The 11,511-nt window shown below is 41.2% G+C and overlaps 1 protein-coding gene across 1 annotated transcript; it reads left to right on the forward strand.

The window, feature by feature from the left end:
- Positions 1-758: 758 nt before the first annotated feature.
- LOC138626469 (tripartite motif-containing protein 14) lies at positions 759-6,705 on the forward strand. Its single transcript, XM_069708125.1, has 7 exons — positions 759-1,042; positions 2,400-3,322; positions 3,778-3,873; positions 4,238-4,486; positions 4,592-4,614; positions 5,350-5,504; positions 5,645-6,705. The coding sequence occupies exons 1-7, from the start codon at positions 793-795 to the stop codon at positions 6,187-6,189; spliced, it is 2,241 nt and encodes a 746-aa protein (XP_069564226.1). The 5' UTR covers positions 759-792; the 3' UTR covers positions 6,190-6,705.
- Positions 6,706-11,511: the final 4,806 nt, after the last annotated feature.

An 11,511-nucleotide genomic window follows, 5' to 3' on the forward strand; every position in this document is an offset into this window, starting at 1 on the left:
GAATGAGATGAGGAATAACTTCATTTAAGCTTAACAGCATTTCACTGCAGCTCAACGAGTAAGTGCATACAATGACTGCAGTATTTTCAATTGTGATTTCATTGATAAATTAATTGTTAGTTCTTGCCATGAATGAGACACAGAAAGATCTTTACGAGCAAACGGCAATAGGACATTCTTACATGGACAAAATAAGATGAAAGCTGCTGGTCCCCATGCATAGTTGGCCTTCACTGGTGTTTATGCAGGGTTGGCGCTAAAGCTGTTTTCACATTTAGGTGCTAAAGAAGGAGAGTTTACTCAAATTAAATCTCAGTTTAAGACATAGCCTACCAGGTTTTGTGAGATCACAAAAATCGGAGGCTAATGCCATATACGCAATTCACACAAGTGTGATGAAGAAATCTTTAAAGCCTCCAGTGCACAAACATTGTGAAATGACTTTACAGCGAAGTTAGAGACAATTTGCATCCAGGACTTAAACTGAAAATGAAAAAAAAAAGAAAAAAAAAAAAAACATTTGCATGTTTCTCAATGAGGGTGCAGGTGGAGAGGTCATTGAAGAATTTCTAAATAGGTAAATAAACTTTTCGTGTTGAAAAATAAGACCTTTCAGGCAGTAACTTCAGAACAGAGACACATCTGGAGGGGTACCTGCTCAGTTGCTCCAACAGCTTTACGTACTGTACCTTTAAGAGTTACTGGTGGGAGGAAGCGGGATTCAAATCTTTGGCTCCGCCTCCTGCTCCGCGTCATCGCGGAAACGGACGCTAAAACGCCAGCCAAAACAAAATGGGAGCGTCGCTTGACACTCCGACGAAGTGTCCTCTCTGCGACGAGCTGACCCGGGACCCCGTTACTCTGAAATGTAACCACCATTTCTGCCAGCGATGTATCGGAGACTTGTGGAGCACCACCCCGGACGGGCCGTACCGCTGTCCGCAGTGGAGGTGTAAAACCGTGTATCAAACTCTGCCGTTTGACAGCAGCTTGATTCGGGGGTCACTTTCCAGTCCGCGGGCGCAGCCTCTCCGCACTGCAGGTACAGTGGACCCAGAGATGGAGGTGTGGGGGGGAGGGGGAGAGAAGAGGGGATCTAGACTCGAACCAGACGGTAAAATAAAAATAAATGAAAAACAACAGCTCATGAAGTCGCCCAAAATGTACATATGACTGGCAGTTAACTTATGCAAGCTAAGTTGGCTAATAGAGGTTTCGCGCTCACATGCTGGATGAACATGACGCACCGATTGGATAAATAATAAAACATGTATGTGCAGTAAGTACACGGTGGACAGACTTGTGTCTTGTTATAATACCAGCCAACGCCATTCTGTAGCTCCTTAACCAGGGTAATTGCAATCCTGACACCTTAATAAACCATGAATAAACAGGACTTCCTCACCGGAAGATGGCACTTCTTTTTCAATTTTGTGGAAGTAAATACGTCGTTCATCCTCCAAATCTTTGCAAATGTTGTTACATTAAAATGTACAGTGTCTGGATCTGCAGCAAATTATTATATATTTTATGATCAGATGGTTAATTGTGAAGCATGTTTAAGTTGCATGTATCTGTCGAGTTAGAGCTATTTTTTTTTTTTTTTTTTTTTTTACTGTTTTTGGAACTGCTAACATCTCAAAAAAAAAAGTACAAATGAAACCAACCAACTGTTTTAATCTATAACAGTACTTTGTATTTCACATCGTATCATATAATGTCAAATCTTAATCTGTAAACTAACTGGTAACTATGCTTTAGAGGAATTTAGTAGGGTTTAAAGTGCATTCATCTACGAAATGTAGTTTGGTTATTGAGTGGCATAAAGTAAAAAAATATTCAAGTAAAGTTCTCACAATTTGACTTAATTACATTTCTCCCATAAATTCTTCAGTTTTTCTATCACTGGCTTTTCAAGCACTGTCCAAGGTTCGATCCCATTTCGAGGCCAAACTTTATTGTCTTTATGAGCTAAAAGTCAGTGAGGGTAAAAGTCTTAACTATTTAGGACGAGTTCATACGTTATGTGCTCATGCAGTATTCCTGTTTGGCATACATCAGCATGACATTTATGAAAAATATATTTTTATTTTTATTGCAACACAAGTTATGTAACATGGAATCAAGCAGCGACTTTGAGTCAGGACTGTAACAAAGCTACACCTTTGTTGCTGACTCTCCTCAGTGAGCTTAGAGGGCAACATAAAAAAAAAACAGAAGTGCAAACAAGCAAAAATAGTCACTGCTTCAAAGTGCTTCAAGTGGAACTACTTTAAAATGTTAGTGCAGGTGTGCTGAGCAGAAGGCAGCTTGCAGGTGTTTAAGTATTGCTGTAAAAGTGCTAAGTTAACTTTCCCTCTGACCAGTTTTGCTCAGCTTGTATTGTATTTTTTTTAAAGGCACATCCAGTAATGATGAACAAGATACATTTGGCTCGGTGTTGCCGAGGCCCTCGGCCACCAGCCTTGGGAAGAGAAAGGCCAGCACGCCTGTACAAGAGCAACCTGACAGAAAGCGACCAACTGTGGAGTCTCCAAATGAGCGGTCAAAACACACCGAAACGCCCACCACTTCCTTGTCAGCTAAACCTGGGCAGTCAACTGGTGTGGAGACATCCAAGAAAACAGTGCACCCAGAATCTACTCGGTTTGAGCGCAGTGATGGCACATTCTCCAGCGACAACTCTGACAGCATGGTAGAAACTGCAAGTGATGGGTTACAAGACATCTCAGTCCAGCAAAACCGGCATAAACCAGAAGTCCTCTCATTGGAAGACTCCGACAGCTCCAATGAAGTAGATATATGTGATGCACCTCCTCTTGCAACACCCAAGAAAGACACACAAGTGACAGGAACTCGTGTTTTGCCAAAGAAACCTGCCTCACCTGCCAACTCTGAAGAACCTCCTTCACACCATGTCAGCAAGTCACCTCTGATAACCACTAAAAACGCGGTGGCTGCTTCAGAATCCCCAAGTCATGTTGGCATCCTCACTAGGCCTGGGAACAAAAATATGGGCCCTCTACCCTGCGATTATTGCCCTAAAACTGGGTATCAGTCTGCGGTCAAGACCTGCCTGGTGTGCGGTGCCTCCATGTGTACCGAGCACCTGCGTCCCCACCTGGAATCCCCAGTCTTCCAGAATCACACCCTGGTTTCTACCATAGAGGACATTTCTCGTTGGAGGTGCCAGGAGCACCAGGAGATGAACCGCATCTACTGTCGCCAGTGCGCAGCATGTGTGTGCACGGTGTGTACAGTCATAGGCTGCCACCGCGACCACGTCTGCATCAGCATCAGGGAGGCAGAGAGAGAGCTCAGGGTGAGCGCTGACTTCACAACACCATACAGTTAGACCATACTTCAGCACATTCAATCTGAAATAAAAAAAAAAAAGATCCATGTAGGTTGAAAATTGGGCCTGTCAGAATATAACGCGTATCTCCGGAATCTGTCTCTAAATAAATGTTTAGGGTTGTGCTAAATTACTGCTTTTGTAAACTACCAGTTTATCCAACATGTTGTGCGTTAACCTTGACCCGCAGTGAAGGTTGCTGATAGTTTAACTGACCAAATACTTTTTTGTCGTATCCACTATTCTATTTCAAATTTAATGAGCTGAAGCAGAGAGCCTGAACAACAACAAAATGTGTTGCAGTCAACATACTTAAGCTTTGGTCTGTTTACTGCAGATAGACATTCATCAGATCGATGTAAATGTAGTCATGGTGATAAACTGGTGATTTGTTTTTCATCTCTGCTGACATTTTCCCTCAGGGGAGCCTGAAAGAAGAGATCAAACAACTGCAAGAAACTGAACAGAAAGTGAAGAACCAAGTGATCGAACTCACACAGAAGAAAGAGACCTCCAAAGTAAGGGAGCAAACTCTAGTTCTCACAAATCAATGTGTTTTCAGAATAAGTATGTTTTTTTTCTTACTGACTCAAAATGCTTGGTATTGCATGTGCAAACTAATAAGCATCTTTTGATGAGGGGGGGGGGGTCAATATAAATGCATGTTGTTGCGATGGATTGAAATAAAAACAAAATTGTAAGCAGATATGATTGGCCACAAATGTCTACAGTCATATTTGATATCAGAGTTTTTCTTTATGCTGTTAAAGTCATATAGGTATTAAAGAGTTAAATGTGTTTAAAAATCAATGTTTTCTGTTCATTTGGTAAACGGGGATGTCTACTGTACATTTAGAATTGATTTACGTTGTGCTTGTACAGGTGGTTTTAAGTGAGACACGAGATGCAGTCAAGCAGCAGTATGGCGCCATCAGAGAAGCCCTGGAGCAGGAGGAGCAATCAGCTCTCCAGTGTGTGATAAAGGAGGAAAACAGGGTTCTGGGAGGACTGGAGGAGAAACTGCGCCACCTCCGGAGCTCCCTGCAATCCATCCAACAAGGCCTCCACACACTAGAGGGTCTGGCTGATGCCAAGGGAGACAAACGTATTCAGGACCAGGCCTTCATTATGGTCAGTTGGATGAAAAGAGCTTGTTTGTTGGTAAAACACAAGATTGAATGTTTGATTATGAATATTCACACAATAAAATGTCCTTTCTTCTTTCTGACATTGCAGGAGTACAGCAAGATTGCCCAACTGTAAGTGATTTGCTTTTGACTTCTGCTTTGTTGAACATGTCAGTAGCAAACAATGCTACCACGAAATTATAGTTTCATTAGGACACCTATTATGAAAAGCCCTCATATTCTGTCAAATTGTTTCCACATTAACTGTCCCTGTTACTCTGGATAATTCACGAACATTGTTGTGAACAGTTTTACCTGGACCTACTTTGTTCTGTACAAATGGTCTATAAGAAAACGGATGACATCTGTGGATGTCTAGCAGGCACACTGATTTTCTCAGAGATGTTCACATTGATTTGTGTAATTAAAATTATTATAGTGCTGTGAGCACAGATTAAATTACATTTCCCTAAACCGTGTATTTGGGAGTGAAGCACACATCTAAGAGATTGATATCGTAAAACCCGGGCAAAATAAAACAAAATAAACTACACGGCTAGATACCACAAGAGGCAAGTGAGAAAAATACTTTTAGATCTTTTGGGGAATCACCAACTGCTACTTTTAGCTACATTATGCACAGATCAAAAGAGATCAGTTGAATTTGAATGGAGGATTTATAATATGAGAACAGAAACGTTTATCCAGTGTCTTCCCAAGCTTTTACTCAAATGTATATTTCTTGATGTATATTTGACTTCAAATTTTCTTCTTTGTATTGTATTTGCCTATTCATGAGCAACAACTGTTGCTGTCCAATAGTCTTGCGTCTAAATGTTCTCTACGGACTGGGCTCTTCTTCAACAGCATTAGTGACATGGGGAGCTGTGTGGAGGAGTTTGAGGTCCCAGAGGAAGTGGACTGTGACCGACTGAAATGCCTGCAGAGATGGACAGAGAAACGGCTGGACACCGTTGTCATCACTATGCCTGGCAAAGACAGAGACCTCTATAGGCTGCTCTGTAAGAAACCTCTCGCTGATGATCACAGCTAATTCAACCAAAGGACGGCATACATCATGTTGGCCCAAAGGTGGCCCACTCAGGTGGGCTCGAGCTCCTCATCTAAATTCTTCTCTTTGAATTTCCTTTCCTGTACACAGATGGAACAACCCCCCTCTTGGATGCAGACACAGCCCATCTGAAGCTGCAAGTGTCTGATAACAACAGAGGAGTGACCTACAGCGAGGCCCAGCAGCCCTACACGGAGCATGAGGCTCGCTTCACCTCCTTCCCACAGGTGCTAGCCTCCTGTGCCCTGGAGGGGGGGCGGTGGTACTGGGAGGTGAGCGTGTCTGTGGAAGACGGCCGCTGGAAGGTGGGTCTGTGTGAGGGCCAGATCGAGAGGAAAGGTCAGAAGGATAACGCTCGTCTGGGGTTCAACAGTCACTCCTGGTGCCTGGCCTGTGACAAAAGGAAAGTGGAAGCTCTGCACAACAAGGTATCGGCTCCTGTGGATGCAGATGGGTTACAAAGAGTGGGCGTGTTCGTTGACTTTGAAGAGGGGATGATATCATTCTTTAATGTGACACCAGGGGGCAGTCTAGCTTTAATGCATTCTTACAAGCACAGGTTTACTGACCCTCTTTACCCAGCCTTCTCTGTGTCTAAAACACAGCTGACCATCTGTGATCTCTTCCAGTTGTAAATTATAGAGGTCAATTCTGCTGAAAATGTAGAGAACACTTTAAAAGCGTAGTGCCTTTCTATATGTTACTTTTCTTTTCTTTTTTTTTATAAAATGTTTCGGTGTATGGATTTCTCGGGGATGATTGTTTCGCCATGCATTGTACATATTGCTAGACTTCTGCAAAAGTCCTTAAATGTGATTTTTAAATCATTTGATAGTACTGGAATTGGATCAAGGTAGGATCACTGTTCACTATATATACCTGAAACGTTACAAACATTTTGAGCATATTTTTAGTAAAAGAACTGATTTTCTTTTTGATGTTTTTAATTTGAGATTGTTAATGAACGCGTGAGCAAGTTTTTAAATGGAACTGATCAATACAAATACAATTTGGATAATGGTGAATGTTTGAATGTGTTACAATGTTCCACATGAACTTCATGTCTCATTTTTGGCATCTGTTCGTTTCTGTGGTGACCCATTATCTCTCTGCTGAAATAAAATGTCAAGAGTTCCAAAAGCAAAGGAAAACCTGCGTTACTGCTTGCTTTGTTTCTTCCCGTGTGTTTAAATAGAAACACAGGTGTGTGTGAGTGGGTGCTGTGTTTCCCCTCAACAGGTGACGTTTGGTGTGCTAACTTTGAAATCTCACTGCCCCCACGGCATGTGAGCTTTACTGACAACAAACTCCTTCTAGCATCGCAGATCTAAACAGATGCAAAATGTCCCCTTTTTCCTGGTGAAGTCAGGCTTTTTTACTCCCGACTGGGGGTTGGTGTGGTTGACGTCATTCACAGGCTTCGAAGTGGTGTTAACATAAACTCCTTCTGGATGGTTGGTGGAGCAACAGGAATGGCAAAGGTTCAGAGACAGCTGTCTGTAGATCCCAGTAGATCCACATTTGTTACAGTAGAAAAAAAAAGAACTGAATGAAAATACATTAGTCCAGTACAGAGCTTGTACAAGACAACTCGGGAACAGAGCTTTGTACGTCAAATAACCCCCTGCCATTTCTTTCTAATATTTTGATAACTCATTTCTTCAAATGTCTGCTTCCTCTTCCGACAGACTTGGATTTGGCATAATTTCAAACACTTGAACACGTAAATCTGTGCAGGCGCACCAGTTGACCATGACAACAATTTCACACTTGGAGCCACGTGATCTGGAGGAAATCAGAAACCCTCTGTGGGTTTTGCTCTCGTTTTCTCTTCCCCAGCTGGCACATGAAGACAGGATGTAAGATATGTCTGAGAGGAAGCGAGAGGAGGTGGCAACAACAGTCAGGATAATTAAATTCTCTTCTCCCTGTCCATCCAGTGTGCTCTCCAAATCAGCCAGGCTCGTTTGAGCTTTTCTAGACTTTAAATGAGACGCGCGAAGGGCTTCTAGTATGTTGGCAGAGAACAATGTGCCAGGTAGTTACTAAGGAATAAAATGTATAGTACGTGATGAAGTATTGAAAGCATTAGACAGCTCCCGTGGCTTGTAATGAGGCACCACTGTGGGACAAGATCTTCATTAGTGATCCCACGAGTCTACCAAATCCTAAATGTAACAGCCAAAGTGTCAAAATATCCTCATATTACGTCTGACCACTGTGGTAAAACGCAATCAGGTATTTGTGTCTGAGAGGAAATAGATTAAAATCCCTAAATTATCATGTCAGTAACATGTCAGTGTAGAGTGATAAATCACTCCGTGGATGTAGCCTTGCCTTGCAGCTGAAGAGCCGCTGAATTAGGACAAAGGGCAAATAAACAAATCAAATAAAGAATAGGAAAAGAATAGTCTGGCAATAAAATGGAATATTAGCTTCCAAAGTCAATAGATAATTAAACGTCATCTACACTCATCAAAGTATTGAGGATAGTCCCATTAATCTCTTTTGTCCACAACAGATCATGTCTTCCCTCTCCAGTTGGTTCATACTGGTTCAGTAAGTGGGTCAAAACAGGTCTTATTTTCTCGTCAGCGCTCTCCCTTTGATTGCATGCTGTTACCTCCCATCTTTGTCTGGAGAGAAAGATTGTCAAACAAATGGTTGTCAGCAAGACCTCCACTTAACCTGTCCTCTTAACTGCGTCGAATGTCACTGTTCCTCCACTCTGGCTCTTTTCATTTGCAGGTGACCTTTGCGAGATTAAACATTTTCAAAGTTTGATATTTGGCACCATTTGATGCAGGCTAGGTCACATTAAAGGCTCCTATCGTTTGTGGAACTGGAAGTAATAGTGACTGAGTGGCACAAATTGCTTTTTTCTCCCGAGCTTGGACCAGCAGCCATTTCAGTTTGCAATCTTTTAGGGCAAAATGTGCTGCCAGTCAACCTTTACAGTTTGCCTCAAAATCAGTCAATAGACAGATGACCGATTCATTCGGCATGTAAAATGTCACATTTATCAATAACAAGACATAACCAGGTGTGTTTACAGCTACAGTGTGTGCCTCTCATGTGTAACCGTTAGATTGGAATCACAGAGAAAGTCAGAGGGATGTTTACCAACACTTGTTCTGAAAGTGTATCCTGCCTTCTCACTTCTCTGTTCAACAGCAAAAACACTTTTTGTTATTTTGCAGGCAAATACGGCTCTATACCCTCAAAAAAACCATCAGCAGGAAGTGAGATCATCTGATTTCTGCACATTTTAATGAAATCCACTGCTGATCATTGCTGTACCTGAGGTGTGGCCCTTTTGCGGTTAACTTGGCTCTTATTGTTGAGTGTCAGAATTTTTTATTTTTTATTTTTTTACCCTTGATTAAATCCTTCATTAATGTCTTTAATCAACTCAGATGTTTAAACCAGTCCAAGTTTTCTGGAAATACCTCCAGAACAGCTGTATGAGCTAATAAAATCCCTTTTTGATTGTTGGGTATTTATTTTGGGAAAATCCGACTCTTAGCTCTTTGACTCCCGATGTGACGATCATGAGGCTCATAAGTGTGTGCGTATTTCTGTAGCAACACTAGAAGCACAGTCAAACTTCAAGCGTTTACTTCCACTTATTTCAATTACTACTACAACAACTGGGTGGTAAATAACGCCGCAGTGAAATGAAAAATACAGCAATAACACATTTTTATTTTAATTTTTTTACTAAAGCAGCAGGGTACAGGGGCTCCTCTGTGTGTTCATACTTTCCTTTGTTCAGGAGAAAGTAATACTGTTACAGAATGAGGCCGCTTATATTTGATCCTTTTATTACTATCAACAGAGGAAAAATAAAATCAGCACCGATGTTTTATCAGTAAAGCCAACGCTGTCTTCATTTGAACAGAACATGGTCAAAAATACAGCTATACGTTGAAGTCGGCAACTTATTCCTTCAATAAAATTAGCAAGAGTTGTTTCAGTATTTTAGTTTTCCAGCAGATGATTGGACAGATCATTGACAGATATTTCGACAGAATATTGGTTGAATATTACTTTTATTTTAGGAGTCACACACAGGCCTCCAAATATAAGAAACATTTTTCTTTGTTAAAATGAGCGAGAGCTTTTCCATTTGATTGATAACCATATAATTTGATGATTTAATACAACTGAAAATGTATTGATTGTGTCTTGTTGTTTGTTGATTCAAAGTTATATGAAAAAAAACCTCTGATCTTTGAACAACCAAAAATTGCCAAGAACAGATATGTTTAGGTCTTTTTGTAAAAAGCCCAAGAAAATCATCTAAAAATAAGCCAACAATCACAAAACATAAGGCTGATTCAACACAGTAGATGGATAGATTTTACTCATAAGTTTTTGAACATTGGAGCATACTGTATTTAACATTAAACTATTCATTTGCGTCTACAGTTGCAGCAGGTGTTTTTAATGACTTTATGTTTTAGGAAACACTGTTAGATTGAGTACCTTTTACTGTGTGTCTGTATGACCAGGGGTTGGCACTATCCGTACACACACCCCTGTGGTCATATCGTCTGTTGGCATGGCAACAGTTGGTGAGCTCAGGTGAGCCGAGAGTCTCGCGTGTCTGACTCAGTCACTGGCCAGGCTTGGCACGGTCCACAGAAATCTGAGACAGAAGAAGTGATGGGCCTATTGTTGAGTGACATGCCTATTCTTGTCCTTCACCTCTGCCCGGGTAAATCAATTTACTCTCAGCTGTTCCACAGAAAACCGCTCATGACTTTCATGAGCGTGTCCATGTCCGTGTTTGTCCGACAGCCGAGCAATTGATGAAATCCAATTTGATGAAAACCAGGCTCAGTTTTTCCTGGAAATGTAGAATATCTGAATGCTCACATTCAGTATGTTTCTGTGGAGAATTAAGCACGTTGCACAGTGTAACTAAGACACTTAAATGTCAGATCTGCCCGAGTCTTGTCTATTCCAGGCTGTTAAGACACTGGCATCGCCCTTCAACAATTAACATGTCAGAACATTACGATTACAAGGAAACAACAGCATCTGTTTCAAACTTCCTATTGTCTGCTATGGTGCCTGTCTGTCTCCTCCATCCCACACATTGGTCCATACTCCTAGACTATCATCACTCAGAATATCAGCAGTATCTTTAGCATTATTTATTTATATGCCTACCCTTCTGCTCTGTGCAGGAAGGTCAGAGAGCAGGGTCAGTGGAAGAGCGGGCTTGAGGAGGCGACTGGGGTTCATTGTTCGAGGACGTGTTGTTAGAAAGGATTTTGGCTCTCATGATATGTAGACGATTTTCTTTGTTACACCCTGGTGGCATGTATGATTTCTAACCTTAACAACATAGATTTTTAATCTGCACCAGTATGACCTTAAAAACAAGTGAGTCACAATTGAAAAACCGTTGCACAGTTTCTCTCCTAATCTGTACTAGACATCTACTTTTTCATCTTAACCTCTTTTTTCTTAAACACAGTATAGTCAAATATCTGCCGCCTTTGAGTATCTACGAATAACCGTACCTAGTTTCATAGTTAATCCAACACATCCTTCCTTTAACTTTTTTTGTTTTTTTACTGAAAAGATTCTTCCTCTGATAACTTGAACCCGCTTCGGCCTTGAACGTCAAATTTACAAATCCAACATCTCTATATGTTCCCCAATTTCTGAAATCTACGCCATCTCAATTCCTATTCATGTATTCACGGGGAAGAGACAGTCACATGACTGATTAGTGGACTGTACTGCGGAGACACCTATAAACACCATACTGATGAAGGCAATAAAGCGAAATATTTTGTCTGACTAAACCAAAGTATAGACTCTGACTGAAATTACAACTCTAACGCTTTTCTTTTGAAATAGCAAAACACTATTAGATGTATCACAGTAGCAGAGCTATATTTCTGATCTTCTTGACTCTTTAATCCATCTCTTGTCCTTTA

The sequence above is a fragment of the Brachyistius frenatus genome, unplaced genomic scaffold (assembly GCF_029030835.1).
Source record: "Brachyistius frenatus isolate BFR_SWC_R1_liver_20210118 unplaced genomic scaffold, ASM2903083v1 Contig_74, whole genome shotgun sequence".
NCBI classification, from domain to species: Eukaryota; Metazoa; Chordata; class Actinopteri; family Embiotocidae; genus Brachyistius; species Brachyistius frenatus.

Bases quoted from the DNA above. Each gene is read 5' to 3' on its own strand.
- LOC138626469 (XM_069708125.1), top strand. From the start codon at position 793: ATGGGAGCGTCGCTTGACACTCCGACGAAGTGTCCTCTCTGCGACGAG. The intron at 3,874-4,237 runs GTAAGGGAGCAA...GTGCTTGTACAG, and splicing joins AGAAGAAAGAGACCTCCAAA to GTGGTTTTAAGTGAGACACG. The intron at 5,505-5,644 runs GTAAGAAACCTC...TCCTGTACACAG, and splicing joins AGACCTCTATAGGCTGCTCT to ATGGAACAACCCCCCTCTTG.